Source organism: Mustela nigripes, chromosome 6 (genome assembly GCF_022355385.1).
Source record: "Mustela nigripes isolate SB6536 chromosome 6, MUSNIG.SB6536, whole genome shotgun sequence".
Taxonomy (NCBI): Eukaryota; Metazoa; Chordata; class Mammalia; order Carnivora; family Mustelidae; genus Mustela; species Mustela nigripes.
The window spans coordinates 622,851-646,040 of record NC_081562.1 but is presented as its reverse complement, the minus strand read 5'-3'; the positions used below and the strand labels follow the sequence as shown (position 1 = coordinate 646,040).

Sequence of the window (23,190 nt, the reverse complement as noted above, 5' to 3'; positions counted from 1 at the left end):
GAGGGGAAAGGTACAACAAAAACTACAGAAATTGCTGAAAGAAATTACAGAAGACACAAATAAATGGGAACACATCCATGTTTATGGATTAAAAGATTTAATATTGCTTAAGATGGTAATAGTACGCAAAATTACCTACAAATTCAATACAATCTCTATTCAAAATCCCAATGATGTTTTTCACAGACATAGAAACACCCACACTCAAATCCAAACAGACTCTCAGGGAGCCCCAAAGAGCCAAAACAATCTTGAAAAAGATCAAAGTGGGAGGACACACAGTTCTTGATTACAAGACTTACTACAAAGCTACAACAATCAAATCAGAGTGTTACCAGCATGAAGACAGAAGCAAGACCAATGAAACGGAATAGAGATCCCAGAAACAAAGCCTCCTACATACAGTCAAATGACTTTTGACAAGGTTGCCAGTACTATTCAACAGGGAAGGGACAGTTCCTTGATACTGGGTATGGTACTGGGAAAACTAGATATCCACAACCAAAAGAATGAATTTGGACCCTTACCTAAAGCCAGGTGCAAACAGTAACTCAAAATGGATCAAAGACCCAAATAGAAAGGCCAAAGACTACGAAAATCTTGAAAAAAAACATAGGCAAAATCTTCAAGATGCTGAATTTCTCGATGTTATCTTGGATATGACACCAAAGCACAGACAATAAGAGGAAAAACCACACAGACTGACTTCGTGAGAAGGTTTAATGTGTATGTCCAATGATGCAACCAGCAGAGTAAAAAGGAGATGCCCACAGTGAGAGGGACTGGAAGCTGTGGATCTGACAGGCGGCTGACATCCAGAACACACAGGGAGCCCCTAATACCCAGCAACAAGGTGACTCGATTCAAAAATGGGCCAAAGGGGTGCCTGGGTGGCTCAGTGGGTTAAGCCTCTGCCTTTGGCTCAGGTCATGGTCTCAGGGTCCTGGGATCGAGCCCTGCATCAGGCTCTCTGCTCAGCAGGGAGCCTGCTTCCTCCTCTCTTTGCCTGCCTCTCTGCCTGCTTGTGATCTCTGTCTGTCAGATAAATAAATAAAATCTTAAAAAAAAAAAAAAAAAAAAAAGACAAGAAAACAAAAATGGGCCAAAGACTTGAACAGACACTTCTCCGAAGGAGAAACCAGATTGCCGATAAGCACATGAAAAGGCAATCAACACCGCTGAGCACCAGGAGAATGAAAACCTGTAGTGAGATACAGCCTCACGTTGATTAAAATGTTATTTTCGAAAAGCACAGGAAATAACCAATGTTGGTGAAGATGCAGAGAAATGGGAACCCTGGCACCCAGCTGGGGGGCACGTAAAGTGCTGCAGCTGTTGTGGAAAACAGTATGGTAGTTCCTTGAAATACTGAGAATAGCATTGCCATATTACCCAGAAATCCCATTTCTGGGTACAGACCCAGAAGAACTGAAAGCAGAATCTCAAAGAGGTATCAGTACCGCCGCGCTCAAGGCAGCGTTAGTCACAAGAGCTAAAATGTGTGAGCAACCCAGATGCCCGTCAGCAAAAGAACAATAAGCAAAATGTACTATATACGTACAACAAAGTAGTATTTATCCTTTAAAAGGAAGGGAACTCGGATACCTGCTACAACATGGACAAAACTTGAGGACATTGGGGCACCTGGGTGGCTCAGTGGGTTAAGCCGCTGCCTTTGGCTCAGGTCATGATCCCAAGGTCCTGGGATCGAGCCCTGCATTGGGCTCTCTGCTCAGCGGGGAGCCTGCTTCCTCCTCTCTCTCTCTCTGCCTGCCTCTCTGCCTACTTGTGATCTCTGTCTGTCAAATAAATGAGTAAAATCTTTAAAAAAAAAAACAAAACCTTGAGGACATTATAAGTGAAATAAGCCAGTCACGAAAAGGCAAATTATGATTCCACTTCTACGAGGCACCTGGGGGAGTCCAACTCACGGAGGCAGAGAGTGGACGCTGGCGGCCAAGAGCTGGAGAGAATACGGGGAGTCGGTGTTTAGTGGGGACAGACTTCCAGCTTTGCAGGATGAGAAGAGCCATGAAAATGGACGGTGGTGCCAGTCGCACATGACTGAGATACTTAAGTGAATTATTTTAAAATGGTTCAGACGGCAACTTTTGTTGCGTTTATTTTACGACAATAAAAACGAAAACAGGGGTGTCTGGTTGGCTCCGTTGGCAAGCGTCTGATCTCAATTTTAGCTCAGGCTGTGATCTCCGAGTCGTGGAACGGAGCCCCGCGTTGGGCTCTGGGCTCAGCGTCAAGTCTGCTTGCCACGCTTCCTCTCTCGCCCTCTGCCCCTCCCCCTACTTGCACGTTCTCCAAAGAAATACATAAATGAAATCTTTTAGAAAATGGAAGAGAGAGAGAGAGGTGAAGCAGACGACCAGAGCTGACAAACGAGAGGAGACCCTGTCGTGTGGGACGCGGTCTGGGAACAAGGGAGGGTCTGGCTGAAGACCAGCAGCCGCGAGCCCCGGCCACGTCCCGGAGCTGCCGAGGGAAGCTGGAAACAGAAGCCAAGCGCAGGTGCAGGATCAAGTGCCGAGGCTAGTAACGGTGAGGACGCGTCCGTATTTAGGTCGTAAGCAGGGGCAGTGGCTGACCGGTACGCCTGCCCGGACAAGTGGGAAAAAACAGTCAAACCACGTTTTTCCAAACGAAGCGGACCAGGTCAGCTACATCACGGCCTCTCTTGGGTGAGCCGAGTCTTTTAGCCATTTTATCCTCCAAGAGTGTTTGCCAAGTCAGGGTGCAGCGGCAGCCCGGCCCAAGTGGAAGGGCTTTCTGGAGGACCGAGAAGCCACAGGACCCCATCAGCCCGCATGAAAGACCCAAGTCTCCTGATGCTCAAAACACAAACCACACGGCCTGCTCCCCCCAGGGCATGAGGATGCTTTGTCTGGGCTGCAAAGACGGCGAGCCCTCCCATGCCTGTGGCACTTGGGAAGAAGCTTCTCCAGGGGACGGGGTCGGCCGCGAAATCCTCCAGTCCCCCCCAGACACTCGGCACCAGAACACGGTGAAGCTGCCCAAGCTGCCACTGGCCCTGCTCCCTGCTTGCTGGCCGGGGACATCGACTCGACGATACGCCTACAACGGAGGAAACGGTGAGCGCCCTGTCTCGGGGAGCAGCACGACTTCTGTCCGTGCTTCCTTCTTAGGCAAGGGGCAGCACACGAAAATTACAGAGACTGAGAAGAGGCCGAAAATCCCGACCCAGCACAGGGCTGGGACAAACACCACAAGACGGCGTCCCAGGGCCGGAGTCAGAACTGGGCGGCTTCGCACCCAGCCCGGAGACAGCAGGAGACAAGGCCGGTCAGTCTTAAGACGCATTGATAGACGAGGCAACCAGGACACAGCAAAGCGACGGGCGAGACGCGGTCACGCGGCTGGCTGTGCACAGAGCCGGCGTCCCAGACGGGAGGCAGAAGCGATATTTGAAGGAAATGGCTGAGAACGTTTCAGAATTGATGAATGATTCCAACCCCCCAGATTAGCAGTCCCCAAAATCTCTAGGTAGAGGACATAACAAAGAAAACCACATCTAGGCACAATGAAGTCAGACTTCGGAAAAAGGGGGCCAGGAGTGCTGGGTCTGCAGCCTGCGAAGGCCCGGCCCTCGGGAGAAGGGGGAAGGCCGGGCTCAGCCTTCGGGTTCCCAGGCAGCAAGAGGCACTGACGGTCCTGGAGAGCCCGAAGGGCCGGGCCGGGCCTTCTGTGGGTCCTGATTGCTCAGGGCCCACCCGCGGGGCTCAAAGGAGGTAAAAGGCATGAACAGGGCGGAAAGTGCTCAAGGCGCTGCTACCCAAAGGTTCCCCCAAGGGGGTCTTCCTTTGATGAGCCAACAGGGACCTGCTGGGACAGGCGGCAGTGGGTCTGGTACCCCAACACCCAGACGGGTGCTTCAGATGTCCCAGAGGTGGGACTTCCCTGCACAGCTCCTGATGCCCCCTCAGGTCCCCGGTTCGCCGGCCCGGCGCACACTGACTCGTGCCACCGAGCACCAGGCAGCAGGCGCGGCCGGAGGGCTCCGCACAGGCGCGTCTTACTGAATGAGGGAGTAGTACTGCTCCGTCAGGTCCTTCCACTCGTCCTCCGTGAGGCCCTTGCCGGCGTCCTCGGGGACATCGATGTCCCGGTGCTCCAGCTGCCCCAGGTAGGCCTGGCACACCTTGCACGCAGTGTCCACGAGCTGTCCCGAGAGGCCTGTGAGCCGGGAGTCCGCACTCTGGGAAGCTGAAACCCAAGCATGGGGTCTAGAGTGGGAACTCCCGCATCCTCTGGGCACCCCGCCGGAGCCAGGCGCGCCTCCCCCGCCGCATGCGCCCTCCAACCGGACTCGGGCCACGGCTGGCCATGCAGCACGACCTCCGAACTTGCGACAAAACCTCTACTTTTCTGAGTGCATACTACGTATTCAGTAAGAACTTGGGGGCCGTCCTGCCTGACTCCCGCACGCTGGGGCGCTCCTGGTGGCTGCACCCAAACTCTTACACGGCGTCTCATGCTCCCGGGACCCCGGAGCTGAGCTGGACCCGAGGGTCTCAGGAATCCTCCCGTCCGGGTGACAGCGAGCCTCTGGGAGCCCAGCTCCCACCCAAGGCAGCCGGCCCCCTGATCCCCAAAGAACGAGTTGACAACCGGCAACTGTCCGGTTGGTTCCTGGCTGGGAGCCCGGAGCAGTGAGGGGCTTGGCAGGTGCACAGAACCACCTCCACACACCGGCGTGGCGCTGGGGGCGGGGGGAGGGCGCCGAGACATGGCGGGCCCCGGGCCCCGCAGTTAGGGACCCGGACAAAGTGCTGCAGGTCGCATGGTTGCCACAGAGGTCACAGAGTGTGTCTTTACACTGTGTTCAGGAGAAATGCCCGGAACATGAAAACAGGCTCTTAAACGTGAAAATCTGCGCTTCTGCTTTCTGGTCGGGCACAGAGGCGGCTGGGTGGGGCGATCCGTCCTCACAAGTACAAAGGAAAACCGAAGAGTCAGCGACTCTTCCTGGCTCCACCGGAGAGCCGAGGTCACGTGGCCAAGCGTCGCCCGGTCGCAGGAAGGCAGCAGATCCAGACCATCGCCGCTCTGGGCAACAGAACCCCGAAGCCAAAAGCTCCCTGGACGCCAGCACCAGGCGAGGAAGCCTGAGCGGCCGCTGAGGACCAGCTAAAGGCTCGGTGTGCACAAACCCCGGGAGCTCAGCGGGGGCGGGGGCGTACATTGTCGGTCTTCCCTCCAGGACCTGGACCTGGTTCTCACCGTGAATGTGGGAGCAGGGCCCCCCTCTGGCAAGAAGGGAAGGTAAGCATGCTGGACGCTGGGGCCACTCTGTTCTCAGCAAGGCCGGCGCAGCCCCCCCAGAGCCTGGCCCGCCCCAGCCCGCCCGCCAGCCTGTCCCACCGATGGGCGGGGATCGGGGAAGCGCTGGTGGGCTTCGCAGTCAGGGGGGCCAGGTCACCACAGACGGAGCCCTGATCGCGGGACTACAGGACACCATGGAGGGGCGGGAGGAACGGGGGGACACAAGTGGGCTGAGAAGACACGCCGTGGGATGACAACACGTTTGCCCAAAGCCCCACGACGCCCCACACGAGAGGGACCCTCAGTGCCAGCCGACGTGGGCCCGCAGGTCGGAACAAATGTGCCTCGGTGCGGGCTGTGCGGGGAGGAGGCCGCGTGGCGGGGCGGCTGCAGGACACCCCTGTGCCTCCTGCTCCACCTCAGTGGGAACCACGGACACTCTCAGAAAGGGGCAGCACGATACTTATTTGGGTTTCATGGGCCTGATGGCAGGGCGGCCCCGCCCCACGCGGGAAAGCCCGTCCCTGTCACCCTCTTCTGCGGAGCGGGGGGATGAGTCCGCCCCGGACCCGCAGCCCCATGGTCCCTCCCGGCACAGTCCTCCCGGCACGGTGCAGCCGCGCCCCCCACACACCTTTCCGGTTGCTGGGGCCGGGGTCGCAGGCCTCCCCCCTGCCGCCGGGCTTGCCTCCGCTGTGGCTCTGGTGGCTGACCACCCACTTGAGGATGCTGGAGGCCACCGTGCGCCGGAAGTCGTCTGAAAGGACACCAAGGCCTCGCCCCCTCTGCCGGCGCCGGGGACAGGGACCTCGGCCAGCGCCAGCCGTCCTCAGCCTCGCTGCCCCGCGGCCCACGGGGGCTCCCTCCCGCCCCCACCACCCTGGAGGGGCGGTTCGCTCTGCCCTCGGCACGCACCTCCAGCATAGTCCTCCTCCCTCCGCCCCTGCGCAGATGGGAGTCCGGTCCACCGCCAACCGCAGCCCCTCCCTGCCTCTCCCCTGCTCTTCCTCCTCCACTCAGGGACCCGCCCCATGGCGGCCACAGCACGTGTCCTTGCCCTGTCCTTGGGTCTTCAGTCCCGCACCAGAGGACAGAAGCCTCCTGCAGACACACTAGGACCCTCCCCATCCCAGGAGCCTCTCCAGGCCTTCCTGGACAGGCTGGCCTCCAGGGCTGCCGATGTGGACGGCCAGAAGGGCCCTGCCACACACACCTGGCCAGAAGGCCGCTCTGCGTCCCACAGACACAGGCGTGGGGCCAGCCCGGCTCTGAGGCCGGTCTTACCCAATTCCACTCCAACCCATGCCCTCTGGGAGGCCGACAAGAAATTCCAGTACCCTCTCACCAACACCAAACCCAAGCCTGCTCATCTCAGGGGGGGCCCCACTGGCCCGGCCCACAGCTGCTGCCACCGTGGAAAGATCCAGAACACCCACTGCCTTCCCTAGCTCCTCCAGGGCCCGAGGCTTCTCACTTAGGCTCCTTCCACCAGAACAGCCCCTGGCCCAATCTGACTCCTGGCCCCTGTGCCCTGTGGACACTCGGGCGCGAGGCCTGCTCCGGCCTGTTCCTCAGACCTCCCTCCCTCCGGTGTTGACCCTGCGCCCCTCCCTGAGCGCCCCCTGCTCAATGCCCTCCCCTCCCCTGCACTTCTCCCCTCCAGCCCCCACAGACCCTTCCTTGTCCTGCCCGCGTCTGCCCCTGGGAGCCCCGGGTGGGGTCAGGACCCAAGGCATGGCTGCATCTCCCCCAGACCAGGTGCTCGGGAAATGCAGTTGCCCCCGAACGAACACGGCCCACCTGCTCCGACCTTCACCTTCTGTCTCTCCTGGCAGGTCAAACCAGGAACCCTCCCTCTGTCCTCAGGCCAGAGCCCGTTGCCCAGAGCTGCTCAGACCTGGGTCCCAGGACCACCCCCACGCCGGCCTCCCCCAGGAAGCCAGTCAGAACCAAGTTGCTGGCTCGGGGCTCCATCAGCCTCCATCAGCCTCCCACGCCTCCTGCTTCACAGACGCTGCCGGTGGAAGTTTCTGGACCAGTCCTCACCCCTTGAAATGGAGCTGAGCCCCTGGGCCTTGGGACAGGCGCAGGCCCTCTGCCATCGGCCCCCACAAGCCCCCGGCCCTGCAGCTGTGGCTCAGCCCCCTCCCTTCCTGATGCCCCTCAGCGGGAGGTGGACCCCATGGCGCCAGGTGGTCTCCGCCCCCGCCACCCACTTACCCAGGAATTCCTGCTTCTCGCTCTCAGAGCAGAGGCCGTAGCAGCGGGGGAAGAAGGAGTCAGGGTCGGCTTGGACGTACCACGGCAGGCTCCTCATGTTCACACACAGCCCGATCTCCAGAGACAGCGGCGCGTCAGACCCCCACAGGCCACCCCGGTCCCCTCAGACCAGCCTAAGTGCCCATAGGTCTGGCTGGCGGCACCCATGCCAGAGGGCTCTCGAGAGGGGCGCCTCCTGAAGCAGACCCCTCCCCAGCCTCCCTGCCCCTCCAGCCTCCAGCCAGCTGGCCTCAACAGCAGGGTGACCCCACGTGCAGGCCGGGGCCATCTGAGGGCACAGGGGTGGTGGGTCCCTAACGGGCGCTGGGCCTGGGCACCAGGGAGGAGGGAGCAAGCTCCTGGGCACACTCACCATGGGCCCCGTTTGGGGGAAACTGCCATGTGCCCGGGGGCTGCAGGCGTGGAGCTGCTGGGCACACCGGTGGGCAAGCCGCATGGGGTCTTTGCAGGGAGCGCGGCCTGGCTGCCCCCTGAAGGAGGGCAGCTGCTGAGGCGGGGTGGGAGCGCGTGGGGCCAGACACCCACGGGGAGCCCGGGGGAGTGCGAGCCTCATCCCTGACCGACCCTCTTTGTCACCCTTGCCCGTTGAGGGATGGTCTCCTTGTTGCCCAGAAGCGGCTCTACCCCACCTCTCCCGCGTGGGTACCGGCAGGCCTCTCCACCCGGGCTGACCCTGCCCCTGGACCTCAGCCCTTGGAGTCTCGGGATGGGCTGCAGGACCAAAAGGCAGTGAGGACAGGAGGTGCCCATGCCCCCCTGCAGCCAAAAGGCCCTGTGCAGGGGAGGTGGCCTGGCTCTCCCTGGGACCCAGGGTCTCCGCGGGACACAGAGTTTATGCGGGCTCTGGAAGCAGCCAACCCCCCCACCCTGCCCCTCCTGAGGTTCGGCCTGTGCACCCAGAGGGATGACACAGGGCCAAGGGTGCCTGGGGCTCTGGCGGTGTGAGTGGAGCCGAGCTGGTGGCCTCTAGACACTGGCAGCGGGCAGTGGCCTCTGCCCGGGCGGAGGTCTTCCTGGGGAGGAGCCAGGAGGCGGCCAGTCCACACGCGCCCCCCCAAACTCAGCCACGGAGCTGCAGGAGACGAGGTGCCGCCCGGCACCTGCCCCCCCCGCCGCCCCTCCCCCCCATCTCACCTTGGTGGTGAAGGAAGCCGTCTTCCCGTAGTGGTTCAGCATCTGGTCGCAGCTCAGGCTGTGATAGTCGACCACGTCCCTCTTGATAGTCCAGAGGAAGTACGGCATTTCGTTTTTTACCAACCTGGACTGGCAAGAAAAAGACCCTTACCAACACCCTCTATCCAAGCTTCGCATCTTTGGGTGTCGGGATGTAAGCCGGAGTGAGGGAAATCAGCCTTTTCCCTAGTTTTTCTTTGAATTTCAGCTAGTTAGCGTGCACAGTAAAATCGGTTTCCGATGGCGGATTCAGGATCGTCACTTTCGTGGGACACCAGGCGTCACGAGGGCCCTCCTTGAGGCCCGTCCCCATCGAGCTCAGTGTGTTCTCTTTCCTTAAGAGTGTCTTGTGCTTTGCCCACCTCTCTCTCTCCCCTTGCCCTGCAATCCCCTGTTCTGTTCCTGGAGTCTCACACACGAGCGAGGTCGCGTGGCGATCGTCTTTCTTGGACCGGCCCGCTCTACTCAGCGTCGCGCCTTCCAGGCCCGTGCTCGTCCCTGCCGGCGGCAATGCTTCGTTTCCGACGGCCGCGCACCCTCCCGCCAGGGATGTGAGCCACGCCCCTCCCCCATCGGTCTGTCCACGCACATCTGGGCTCTCCCCCAGGGGCTACCGCGGGTGCCGTGCAGCGAGCCTGGGCGCAGGTGCCCCTTCTCCTCACTGCGTTGGTGCCTTTGGGCAAATATGCACGAGTGCAGCTGCTGGGTCCGAGGGAACCTCTACTTTTAGCTTTCTGAGGCACCTCCGTACTGAGCAAACCAGGTATTAAATGACACTGAGGTATGCGTTCTGTGTCTCTCTGGTCTGGAAGGCTGGCCGCCGTGTTCCTTGGGGGCTATGGTGTGCCGCACTGGGGGTCACGCCCGCACGTGGGGGCTCTGCGCTCGGAAAGCAAGGCCAGGCTCTGCACCGAGAGGGGCCCCTGTGCGTGCGGCTGAGCGAGGTCTGAGCTGCCCGCTCCGTGGGTGCCCCTGTGGGGCTCAGGAACATGCCACATGTGAGCGTGGTGTGAGTGCACTGACTCCTGTCCCAGAGACTGTGGGAGACAGCCCCCCTCCTGGCCCCCCCTTCGGAGCAGGTGGCCAGGGCCAGCGGGGCACAGGGACCTCACTGTACGGCCGCAACTAGACCCAGGGCAGCCCGGGCAGCTCTGATTCTATGTGCACAAACCAAGCACCTGCATGGTCAAAATTTCTTCCCAAAGAGATACAAGGAAAGGAACACCTTTTCCAAAATTCTGACACCCTGAAGACCTTGCAGGGCCATTCTCTTCAGTCCAACATCTGAGGACACACCCGCTCTTCTGCAACACGGGCTGGTCTACCTCGACCCCGGGTTAGGGCAGGACTGGGCTCCCCCTGCCCCAGTGCCAACAGGAGTGCCCGGAGGGAGCGGGGATCTGGCCGCCAGCTTCACTTCCCAAACTTTGTCCCAGAGCTGGACTCAGAGCCCGCCTTCCCGCTCGCAGCGACGTCCGAGCTTCTGCTGTCACTTTCTGGCATGAGTCCCGTTTGTTCAAGGTGGCATCAGCCGTCGACAACAGTATGAAGGGCATGTCGCACACGGTGCACGGGGACACACACGAGCACACACACACAGATGCACGTGTGTACATGCACACACGCGCGTGCACAGAGAAGCACACGCATGTACACGGGTGTACTCGGACACCACAAGCTCAGAGCCCGGTGTGATCGGCTTTGCCACCTGTCCCCGGGACAAGGCCCAGGGACGGTGACTGTGAGGGGCATGGGGAGATGGGGGCCCGTCCGGCCGTGGGAGCACAGGGTGGAGACCTACCATCACATCGTGGATGTCGTCTGTCGTCTCCAGAGCCGCTTCTTGATTTTCTTTGCCTTCAGTGTGTTTGTGTTCTGCAAACACGACCCCCGGAGAGCCGTCAGCTGGTCAGGGTGAGCCCCTCGGCGCGGCCCCACACCCCTTAGCCGGCAGCCGCTGCGGCCGCAGCGCACTCGCCCACTCCGCGGCAGTGCGTCCCCGGGGCACGTTCGCGGGTCCCGACATGGGGCAGGGCGGCATCAGGCTCAGGCGACGTTGACCCGCCCCAGGGTCTGCCACTCGGGCCCTCTGCCGGGTGCAGTGCCGGGGTCGGGCCACACCTGGGGGCCACACAGCCTGGGGGTGAGTGGGGGGGGGGGGGGGGGCGGGGGGGGGGGGGTGGTGACAAGGTTCTCACGGGTCTGAGCCGGGGGCGGGGCGCGGGGAGTGGGGTGGTGACAAGGTTCTCGCGGGTCTGAGCCGCCCCGTGGGAGCCGGCCCTGTGCAGATGCCGGGGCCAAGAACGCACAGATGCCGTCTGCAGTGGGACGCGCGACCTGTGGGGACCCAGGGCCAGAGGAGGGACACACAGGGTGAGGCCCCTGAAGGACAGCGACAACGGCCCGGACACGGGGGCGGGTGGCCCGTTGTGGGTGTGGGCGGGGGGACCAGGTCTGGAAAGCACAGGCCTGGTGTGAGGCTGGCTAGGAGGGCGACGGCCCCGGGGAGACCCCTGCACACGCAGGAGAGGCCCAGGTCACGGGCCCTGAGGGCCAGAACGGCACTCCCCGGAGGGTGTGTCAGACACACACACAAGCCTTACACCGAGGGACAAGACACCTCGATACTGTACCCGTCGCCTCTGCATTGTCATCGTCCACATTCGGGATGACCTTGGGCAAAAAGTGGAACTTCTTCTCCACCCAGCCCTTTCTTCGAAGGGTGGCCCGTATCACCGGGTAGTGCCCGTAGATGGAGAAAATCTTCTTTTCCTCAAATTGCAAGAGCAGATTTCAAATTAAAGAACGAAATGCAAGGCGGTGAACTGTCTGTGAGGGGAGGACCCTCAAGTCCCGCTCCAAGAGGAACGCAGGGAAACACCCGAGAGTGCGTGCGCGCACACACACGCGCGGGCACGGAGCAGGGCCCCACCGTGCGCACGCTCGTTCCTCGTGCGCCTTGCACTCTAATGCTTTCTTTTCTCTACGAAGGGGACAGTCTCAGTCTCTCATGCGTGGGGGTGAGGGGTTGGGTGCCTGAGGTTCGAGGAGTGAGAGGGAAGAGCCATTCAACCAGCCAAGGAGGGCCGGAGGCCAGCACAGTATGAGGCCAGCACAGGGGCTGGGGACTCGCCGGTGAGTGTGGAAACACACACAGCTGCCTGGGGACCAGGAAGAGAGATGGCAGCAGGTGGTGTGCACCCAGGTCGTCCCAGCTGAGGGATGGGAGACGGGAGAGTGACGGTCATGCTAGAGCCCCTGGGCCCATGCTGCTGAGGTCCAGCCCGCACACCTTCACCTGGACAGGGTCCCAGAGTGCGACAGCCGTAGGGCAGGCTCAGCAGTTAGCTTAGTGCCTCACGAGTTCGTGGGAGCAGGTAGGGAAGGCTGGGCAGGAGGGGAGTGGCTCAAACTCATGGTGTCCTTAATTAGATGACTTTGAACGAATCAAAAGACAGACTCTTGTGGGTGGGCCTGGCCTAATCAGGCGCACCTCTTGAAAAGAGGGTCCAGGGCATCCCTGAACTTGGAGATTCAAAGCAGCAGAGACTTTCTCCCCACAGTCAGCTCTGAAGAAACCAGCATTTCAGCCACAAGGGAATGAGCCCTGCCAACCAGCCCAGGGAGCCTGAAAGCAGATGCCTTCCCAGCTGAGCCTCCAGACCAGCTGATGCCTCATTTCAGCCCTGAAGGACCCTGAGCAGAGGACCCCACAGAAGCTGTGAGATAACAAATGGGTATGTTTAAGCTCATGGCAATTTGTGACCCACATCGGCAGTCGACGTACCCTATAGTTCCCACGAGGAGAACCTGCACACCTCTCCCAGGAACACGTGCAAGGAAGCTCGTGCCTGGGGCCGGAGGCTGTGAGTCCAGGTCACAGGAAACCCACAGGAAACACCCAGCAGTTCAAAGGACCTCTCTCGGCCTCCTCTGTGCAGGAAACCTGTCCAAAGCCTGCCCTCGTCCCCCACAGGGCTGTGCACCAGGACGGAGGATGGGGCGACCTTGGCCACGGAGGGGCTGCGGTGACGCAGAGGCAAGAGCGCCAGCACCCTGTGCCCCAGCCAGAACTACAGCCATGCTTACGGTCAAACCGAACGACCTTGGAAAAGCAGACTGTTTTAATGAACAGAATAAAATTCCTCAGGGAACCACAAAAGGAAGCAAAACAGAGCATGAGACCTGTAAGATATAAGAGGGAAATGGAATCGAAACTGTAATCGGTCCACAAGGAGGCACAAAATGAGGGGGAAGCTGACCAGACAAGGCGGACGGGGCGAGGGAAGCAGCCAGGGACACAGGGTGACGTCTGTGGACCCCAGGGGTGCACTTGTGGATAAACACACCAAAGGCCCCCGGAAGAAGGTGAGGCGTGCCGGCTGGATTTCTAGAACCCCAGTCCACACTGTTTACAAGAGAAAGTCAAAGGTAGTCGCATACAGGTCAGTAGAACATAAGAGGATCTAAGCATGAGACAAAGCAGCCTTTGGGACAAAAGAAAACCCTAGAGCAAAGAAAATCACACCATAATTTACAAAAAGACTGAATTCACCAAGAAGATATTTTGTCTGCTCCTGGTAAGAAAGCAGTTAAGTTATATGAAGTGAAAACTGACAGCCACAACGTGAAGGGATCCACACTGCCCAAGGGTATCTAACGTGCTTCTCTCGGTGAGAGACGGACCCGCAGACCAGAGGGTCCAGTCGGCCTCGAAGACTTGAACCACACAGATAAGCAGCTCTGCCCTGTCGGCTCCCCGGGACACACCCAAGAGGCTGGGCTCCAAGCAAGTCAGAGCACATTTACACGCACACGGCGCCCGCAACCGTACGCAGCCGAGCTAGAAATCAGTAACAACATAATTAGAAAACACCCCAGCATTTATCCAAAGGGTACAAACATAGCGATCTGAGGGGGCACATGTGCCCCAAAGTTCATAGCAGCAACGTCCACAACAGCCCAACTGTGGGAGGAGCCCAGATGTCCAACGACAGATGAACGGACAAACATGTGCTGTATACACAGAGTGGATTACTACGCAGCCATCAAAAATGAAATCTTGCCGTTTGCAACGACATGGATGAAACGGGCGGGTGTTATGCTGAGCAAAGTCAGTGAGTCAGAGACAGACAATGATCCCAGATCTTGTCATACATGGAGTTTAAGAAACAAAACAGGAGGAGCACAGAGGGAGGAAAATAAAATAAGACGAAATCAGAGAGGGAGACACAGCACAAGAGAACCTGAACTCTAGAAACAAACTGAGGGCTGCTGGAGGACAGGGGCTGGGACGGGGTAACGGGTGACGGGCGCGAAGGGCGGGGTGGGAGGGAAGGAGCGGGGCATCACGTGCGGCTGGTGAGTCACCGACCTCTGTGCCTGAAACTGGAAACGCACTAACCATATGTTAACTAAGTTGAATTTCAATAAAAAGTAAAAAATAATAATAAAATAAAAAATAAAATGAAACAATTTTGTGTACGTGAAAAAAATAGAAAAAAACCCAGAAGGATAGATATGCATGAACTCTAGTTTTGAGGAACTCCGATCAATGAAAAGTAATACTATGAATCATAAATACTTCAAACTACATCTCAACAGAAGTATTATAACACAGAAGCCTGTGGAAGCAGCTGACGCTATGCTTAGAGGGGTGCCTGTGGCCCTGGACGTTCAGCTGTTTTTAGGTTTCAGGGGAAAACCCGCAAATTATTACGCTGGTAGACTGGTCGGTATGACATTGCCGAGAGCACACACAGCCGCAGGGACCTGGCAGGCGGCAGGGTCCCGCTCCCCAGTGCAGGGCGGTTGGCCAATGCGCAGCCGGTGCGCCCAGGGTCACACCATGACCCTGCACTGGGGACCCCAGCTCCGCAGCTGCGCATTGGGCCTCAGGAGCAGGTCCCCACAGGTGATGTGCCAGATGTCCCCGCTCTACTCGCCGGCCTCCTGAGCAAGAGCCCAGCTCAGCGCAAAGCCCCAGAATACGGCCCTCCCCTGGCAAAGGCTGCTGGTGCTCTCAGGGTCACAGACGGGCCCTCTACTCCCGGGTAGACAACACCAGCACCTGCCCCCCGTCCCTCCACGGTCCCCGTGCTGGGGTCCGGGCCCAGGCCAGGCCGGCGGACTGCCCACAGCTGGAGAACTCAGCGCATCAGAGGCAGCCCACCGGCTCTCCAGGTTCCGAAATAAGTTTCTGCATTTACAAAGCATCCTCCCCCACCTCGGGGTGCCTGGCTGGCTCAGTCTGAATAGCCTGTGACTCTTGACCTCAGAGTTGTGAGGCTTGACCCATGTTGGATGAAGAGATTACTGAAATAAATGAAACTGTATAAAAGTGTCCCTCCAGCCCCAAAGGGCATTTACCTTGATGGCCTTTTCTGTTAATTGTCTTGCTATTTTGTATCTGTCTAATTTGGGAGAAGAAGTCGAGTCTTGGGAAATTCCTCGTTTTAATTCTGCAGGAGAGAAAGAGACATCCAGGCAGAGGTGAATTGCACAGGGTTGCTCGGGAAGGAAGCCCAGCCCACCTCCGGCCCCCAGACCCCCCCAGCAAGCCCTCAGCGTCCTCCCCAGGCTGTACCCCCCAGCCGGCCATCCCCAGGTGATGCCCGCTCTCGGCCCCCAGCCCCCAGCCCCGGCAGCGCTGGCTTGGGCTCCCTCTCTCCTTGCTGGGTGCCACACCTGCTTTGTGGCCACACCACGACCACCCCCCTCCGTCTCCGTCTGGGCGACAGGCTCCCAGCAGCACTCACCAAGTTCTAGTGCAAACACCTTAAAGATTAAGATGCAAACCCGCCTCTCTGCATCCCTCCCCTCCACACCCCTGCGTTCCACCCTCTGCTGGGCTCCACCAGGGGCACGGCTCATGCTATCATCGCACACGCATAAGCCGATCCCGTGGTCAGTCCCCTGGCCCGGGCTCCTTGGACCACCAGATTCTTGGCCAGCCAGCCCTGCTCCCGTTGGCCCCCCTCCCCGCCTCACGGCAGCCCCTTCTCTCTCCCTAAGCCCTAACCTTGAACTGCCTGGGCCTTGCCTCAGACTCCATGCTTCCAGTCCATACGCACTCCCTGGGCCAGCTCACCTTGTCGGGTGGCTTTCAATTCCACCACACCCAGGCCGTCCCCCGACACCAGGTGACCTCCGGACAGCACCGGGACTCCCAGCACCTGGATGTCCGAGGAGCATCACAGGGGGACAGGCCGGCAGCGGACGCCCATCCACCCGCCCGCTGTTCCTCCTCCCTCCGTGGGCCCTGGAGACCCACATCGGCACGGCCAACCAATACAGACACAAGCAGCAACGCCCTTGGTGGGGGCAGGGGGGCTCCAACAACGGCAGGTCCACATGCAGAAAACAAATCAAACCCCAGCGGAGGACACGCAACCGTTCACCTGCCGCAGACCACGGGCCTCCACGTGAGAGCTAGACACACAAAGCGTCTGGCAGAAAGCACCAGCCGTAAAAGTCAAAGTTGGGGAAATGACATGCTCTGCTCTGTCAAGAAAAGGAGAATGCAAAGCACCAACTGGGAAAAAATACTCTCAGTGTCGACGTCCCACGAAGCCCAGCACGGAAGGAAGGCCACTGAGTGGTTCCGTCCGTGTGGGGTCCGCGGCGCCAAAAGCCCGAAGAGAGGGAGGGTGGGGGGGTTGGGAGTCCCAAGGACGCGGCCCCGGCACCCCGGCACCCCGGTCCAAGACGTGGGCTGAGAATGAGCGAAGCCACAGCTGGCAGAGCGACAGGACGCGACACGGAGGCCACAGACGCGTGCCGCGCACGTGGGCTGTCAGGGACCGAGCAGGAGACAAAGGTCTGTGAGGACAAAGATCGCAACGTCGCCGCATGAGCACGCCCAGGGCCCTGCACCCGCCTCCAGGACACGGCGGCGTGAGGGAAAGCACACCTTCGAGGAGGTCGGGTGGGAGCCGATCGCCCTCGGGCCACAGAGCGACCGAGTCGGGGGTCAGCCCGCACACGTGCGCCAAGTGACCCGTGGCCAGACGAACTGAGGTGGAAAGCACTGCGTACTTCTTAGCTAAATGGTGATTAAAATACCAAACACCAGATCTCTGGGCTGTAGTTAGGTTGTATTTATAAAGAGATTTTTAGCTGTAGATGCGTATATTCGAAAATAGCAAAGGCTAAAAACAGTGAGTTAAGCGTCCGTCTCAAGATGTTAGAGAGAACAGTAAATTCAAACCCAAAGAAATACAAGAAGAAAGGAGATACTGATGAAATATTTTAGTCAAGCCAGAGATTTACAACTAATAATATTAGAAAACAATTGGTGAGGGGTGCCTGGGTGGCTCAGTGGGTTAAAGCCTCTGCCTTTGGCTGGGGTCATGATCTCAGGGTCCTGGGATCGAGCCCCATATCGGGCTCTGTGCTTAGCAGGGAGCCTGCTTCCTCCTCTCTCTCTGCCTGCTTCTCTGCCTACTTCTGATCTCTGTCTGTCAAATAAATAAAATCTTTAAAAAAAAAAAAAACAATTGGTGAGACCAACTTATAAAAATGAGAAGAGGCATAAAAATGCTATTTAAAACCTTCTCATCCGTACAACTCCAGGGCTAATGGCTTCGTGGGTGAATGGTACAGAACATCTCGTCTCGCACAACACATTCTGAGAGTAGAAAAGGCCAGCACACACACAGATGTGTGTGACTCACACACACAGATGACAGAACCATACACCCCACGGTCGCCTGGTGTCACTTCAAGGCTGGCTTGGAAAAGCTTTGTAAACTGCACCACAGTAAGAGGGTCAGGAAAAGTCACAAATCCCATCTCCACAGACACAGAGAGTCTTAATTATCCCCAATTTCCATTTAGCTGAAAACTCGCAGTGAACAGACACACACAGGAGCAGCCCGGAAGGGCCCCTCCGTGGCACCCGGCCTTTGGTTTCAAACCCCGGGCTGCCCTGGCTGGAGGGACCCGAGCTCTCTGAAGAGCTGGGATTCCTGGGCTGGGACACTGGGAGCCTCAGGTGACCTCCGGGCATCTTGACACCCTTACAGCCTCGGATGGGGGACACAAAAAGATGCAGAAGCGGCGTGCAGAGGCGGGAGCCCCCAGTGCAGACCGCTGGGAGCGTCAAGGAGTATGACAGCCAGACCCAGTCCAGATGTCCGGTAGACGAGAGAGAGAGAGAGAGAGAGGCACAAACAATCCTCCCCCTGGGCCGTAAGAGATGCCCTCACCTTCCCTGGAAACCCAGACTGCGGGGCAGGAATCCGCACCTGGGTACACCTTCTGGAAGGATCAGGACTTCACCGAGGCTGAGGAGGGGGCAGTTCCTCGTCTCTAGCCTTCCCAGCTATTCAAGGCACCTGCCCCCTGCCCCGGGAGGGGAGGGGAGGGGCAGGTGAGCGGGTGCAGCAGTGGTGGGGACGCCAGAGCACCTAGGGGCCGGACGACATCCCGTGACCAGGCCCGTGTGCCTCCCTCGGGAAGTGCTCTCTGGTCAACCTCTGGCACGACCTCCTGCCCAACCTCCAGTCCCAGAGCAGAGGGATTTCCCCCCACCCCCACTCAGGGGCTTTGGGCCGTCACCAGGTGCCCCGACATAGCTCCTCACGTGGCCACAGGACACACAACCCTACCACGGAGGGGTCTGGCCAGTTCTGGTCCGGCAGCTGGCGGCAGCACCGGCGACGGCACGGCCAGATGGCAAGTCAGGGCCAGAGCTCCACCCCCCAGGAGTCTTGGCAAAACACTTGGCAAAACCAAAGGCCACTCTCATCAGGTCTCCGGCGCCCATCACCAGATCACAGGGTCCACAGAGGGGGCAGAGGAGAGGAAACCGGCCCAGGCAACAGCCAGAAGAGTCCCGACGCAGGACTTGCTCCGGAACAACAGGCCGTCCTCCTCAGGCCCAGATCCTGGAAACACCAGGCGAGAGGAGTGGCCGCTCCGGGAACAGACAGGATAGCCTAATGCCGTGTGTGGTTCCCGACCACGGCTCAATCTGAGCAAACCGACTCTGGGGCTTCCTGGGGAAACGCAATGTATTCTGGGTGCTGGATTTTAGTGAGGAATTACTGTCCACCTGATCAAATGTGGAAAAGGAGTTTAGTTATAAAATGTCACTTAGAGGGGCACCTGGGTGGCTCAGTGGGTTGAGCCTCTGCCTTCGGCTCGGGTCGTGGTCTCGGGGTCCTGGGATCGAGCCCCACATCGGGCTCTCTGCTTGGCGGGGAGCCTGCTTCCTCCTCTCTCTCTCTCTGCCTGCCTCTCTGCCTACTTGTGATCTCTCTGTGTCAAATAAATAAATAAAATCTTTTAAAAAAAATTTAAAAAATGTCAGAGATACTTACTAAATATTAACAAAAATTTCATAAAGTCATTACTAAAAACAAAAGAGAGGTACTCTCTAATATTAAAAGGATCAATTTGTCAGGGAGATATAAAAATTCCGAAAGTAGAGGCACCTGGGTGGCTCAGTCGGTTAAGCCACTGCCTTCAGCTCAGGTCCTGATCTCAGGGCCCTGGGATCGAGCCCTGCATCGGGCTCTCTGCTCGGCAGGAGCCTGCTTCCTCCTCTCTCTCTCTCTGCCTGCCTCTCTGCCTACTTGTGATCTCTCTCTGTAAAATAAATAAATAAAATCTTTTAAAAAAATAAAAATAAAATAAAATAAATAAGAAATAAAAACACGGACCAAAGGAGAATCTCAAAAATGATTTGAGCTGAATGATAATAAAAATATGACATATCAAAATATTATAATGCAGCTAAAATAGTGATTAGAGAGAAATTTATAAATTTAAATTCATATATTAGAAAACAAATGGAAAGCTATCTGAGCTACCATCCAAACAGGCTAGCAAAGGAACAATTAAACAAAAAGAAAGTAAAAGAAAGAAAATAATGAAGAGCAGAATTCAGTTAAATAGAAAATAAATGTGCCATAGAGAAAATTAACAAACCAAAAGTTGGATCACTGAAACAATTTTTAATTGATAAACTTTTTCAAGAAAAATGAGAAAACACAAATATACAATATCAAGAATGAAAAAGGGAACATCATTACTGACTGTACAGATGTTAAAATGATAAGATGTTATGAACATCCACATGCCAATAATTGGACAGTTGTAGGAAATTAGTATTTTCCTTGATAAAAACAGCTTTATCAAAACTGACCCAAAAAACCTCAGAAAATCCAGGTAGGCTTATTTTTGGTTAAGAAATTAGTTCCCTAACTAAAAACTTCCCATAATGATGGCATCACAGATCAATCTTTCCAAACATTAGGGGGGAAAATATCTTATATGAGCCCTCTCATTGAATAAGGAAATAATAAACCCTTTCAGTTCCTTTTTAGGTGGTCATAAATTTAATACCAAAACCTAACAAGGACATTATAATAAAAAAATAGCACCGCCAACTCATTCATTAAAAGAGGCATAAAAATCCTAAACTTTGTAACTCAGATCCAGTTGTACAAAACAATACAATACAACCATGTGACATTTATTCCAGGAATATAAAGTTGGTTTAATATTTGAAAATCCATTAACATAATATACCACATTAATAGACTAAACGTTAAAAATACATTATCATCTCAATAGATGCAGAAGAAAGCACATGATAAAATGTTAGAACTATTCATTAAAAAATTTATCAGTAAACCAGGAATAAAAGAGAACTTCCTTTAAAAAGCCTAGAGCAGCAGCATACTTCATGGTGAAATATTGAACGCTTTTCTCCCTCAGTTTGGGAACTAAAAAAGTTGTCCGTTATATCATTTCTGTTCAACATTATACTGAAAGTACTAGACAACACAATAATGCAAGAAAAGGGAAAAAATGTCTAAAAACTGAAAAGATTTACAGATTATGACTGTGTATGTAAGAAATCTCCATGAATCTACTAGGTATTAGAACTAGTTAGCAAAGTGGGGGCGCCTGGGTGGCTCAGCGGGTTAAAGCCTCTGCCTTCAGGTCATGATCCCAGGGTCCTGGGATCAAGCCCTGCTTCAGGCTCTCTGCTCAACAGGGAGCCTGTTTCCTCTTCTCTCTCTCTCTGCCTGCTTGTGATCTCTGTCTGTCAAATAAATAAATAAATCTTAAAAAAAAAAAAAAAGAACTAGTTAGCAAAGTAACCAAATGCCAAGTCAGTACAATAAAATTAATTGTATTTCTCTATACGCAGAATAACTAGAAAGTGAAACTCAACAATGTCATCTCTAGGAGTAAATCTAACAAAAGGAGTCTCTCATATCTGTACTCTGAAAACTACAAAACACTATTGACAAGAATCAAAGAAATAAATGTTCCTGGGTTGAAAGACTCAATATTGATAAAATGTTAGGTTTCACGCAAATTGATCTATGGATTCAACGTAACCAAAATTAAAATCCTAGCAGGATTTGTGTGTGGGGGGGTGTGGGTTAAATTAATAATTTGATTCTAAAATTTATATGATAATGCAAAAGTCTAAGAAAACCTAAACAAATCTTAAAGGACAAAGTCAGAAGACTCACACTACAAAATATTAAGACTTACTATAAAGCTATTGCAATTAAAACAGGGTAGTATGGACTCAGGATAGGCAAAGAAATCAATAAAACAGAATGGAAAACAAAAAATAGGTTTGGCCTGATTTTCCACAAAGGTGAGGTTGCAGGGCCCACCGGGGTCAATTAGATATTCACATGGGGGAAGACTGAATGTTTGCCCACGCACTCCTACCTCACTCCAAGGACACAATCCCTGTGAACTGTGGAGGTGAATATGAAATATTACATTACAAAGTTTCCAAAGGAAAACAGGATACTGTTTTCTGGACAATGGGGTGGATACAGATTTCCTAGTAAGACTCAAAAAAGCACTACCTACAGAAGAAAAGATTGACTATTAAAGGTTCTTACAACTAAGAAGGTGATTTTCAGATGGACTGGTAAGTTGCTGGAAACACCCGCCAGGGACCGGGAGGTCCTTATAATCCATGTAACCGACAAAGAACTGATGTCCATCCAGCAGAGGCCAAAAACTCCTACCACTCAAGAAGGGAAAGCCACAGCCCAGTTAATAACGGCCGAAAGACTAGCAGGGACACTCCACAAAGACCCCAGAAAGGAAAGTGGAGAGGAAACCACAGTGAGACGCCCCGCACACGCACCCAGTGCCCAGATTGAACAGGACGAGGCCCACCGCTGGCCTGGATGGGGAACAGCTGGGCCTCTTTCTCCCGCGGTGGCCTAAAGCTGAGCAGGAGCCCGCCTTGGACCCCGCGAGCTCGCCCGCAGGTGCGACCCTGCGAGAAGGAGCGCACGGGGCAGGAAGGGTTAGGGTTAGGGTTAGGGTTAGGGTTAGCGCCCATTACTCAGCTCTAGGGAAGGGCTGGCCAGCGCGCCCCTGGCCCCGTGCCCTAACCCAAGCAGCGGACTTGGCGCCCCTTTCCCAAGCTGAGCTCTGAAGTCGACCCTCTTGGAGGGCAGGAAGGTGGAGGGCAGGGGGCCGGAGGGGGCAGGGCGGGACGTGGCGGAGGTGGGGGGTGGAGCTCCGGGAAGGGGCATCACGCCCGGGGTCCCGAGTCAAGCCCCCGCCCAGCGCTGCGTCTCAGCCGCGCGCCCCCGCCCCGCTCGCGCCTCGAACCGCGAGTCCCCAGACGGCGGGCGAGGACGACACTGACTGTTCTCTTCTCCCGGGTCTCCTTCCAGGGAAGCGGACGGGAGCCTCTTCCTCTCTGCGGGCTCCATGCCGGCCTCCGGCAGCTCGCTCCTCCTCGCGCCCGCTCGCGCCCCTGCAAGGAGAGGGGGCGTCGGCGAGGGCTCCGGGCCGGAGGGCATCCCCGCGGGGCGGGGCGGGGCCGGGCTCTAAAGCCAGGCTGCGGGGAGCGCAGCTGTAGGTAGGGTCGGGGCAGTCTGGGGAGAGAGGGGCCAGTCTGGGTGCGCAAGGGGAGGTCTGCGCTCCCGAGGGCGAGGTGAGGGCGCGGGCCGGTCCGGGCTGGGGTGGAGGCCGGGCGTCCGCGGAAGAGCGGTTCTGGGCTCCCGAGCACCACGTCCGGGAGTCCGGGGCCGGGGGCGGTGGGGACGGGGGGCGGGGTCCGCGGTCCCTGCGCTGGGGCGGGCGCGTCGGGGATCCCGAGGGCTCGAGCCGGACGGGGCGCGGGGCGCTGTCCGGCATCCGCAGGGGCACAGGGCCGGGGTTCCGAGGCGAGCGGGGCCAGTGCTCACCCGCGACCGGCCCCGTGGCGCGCGCTGCGCCCCCGCCCCCCGCCGCGCCGCCAGGCGTCCCGTGGTTGCCCGGGGCAACGGGCCGGGTTTGCGCGGCGCATTGTGCAAGCCGCGCCTGCGCGGGGAGACGGGCGCGGGGCCCGGGGGCAGCGGCGCGGCGGCCGGCGCGGGGCGTGGGGTTGCGCGGGCGCGGGGGCGGCGGGGGGCGTCCGGAGCGGCTGCGGCGGGGCCGGCGCGGGTGGCGGCGCGT

The 23,190-nt window shown here is 57.1% G+C and overlaps 1 protein-coding gene across 1 annotated transcript in view; it reads right to left on the bottom strand.

Moving 5' to 3' along the window:
• TTLL8 (tubulin tyrosine ligase like 8) overlaps nt 1-22,960 on the bottom strand; it is a 43,642-nt gene extending 20,682 nt beyond the window's left edge. The window contains exons 1-9 of the mRNA XM_059404435.1: nt 22,941-22,960; nt 22,397-22,507; nt 15,118-15,209; nt 11,382-11,520; nt 10,550-10,623; nt 8,710-8,838; nt 7,516-7,630; nt 5,930-6,052; nt 4,050-4,236 (exon numbers count right to left, since the gene is read on the bottom strand). Coding sequence (XP_059260418.1) covers nt 4,050-4,236; nt 5,930-6,052; nt 7,516-7,630; nt 8,710-8,838; nt 10,550-10,623; nt 11,382-11,520; nt 15,118-15,209; nt 22,397-22,463 — 926 coding nt within the window. The 5' untranslated portion in view covers nt 22,464-22,507; nt 22,941-22,960. The remainder of the gene's footprint in view (nt 1-4,049; nt 4,237-5,929; nt 6,053-7,515; nt 7,631-8,709; nt 8,839-10,549; nt 10,624-11,381; nt 11,521-15,117; nt 15,210-22,396; nt 22,508-22,940) is intronic.
• Between the last annotated feature and the right edge of the window lie 230 nt (nt 22,961-23,190).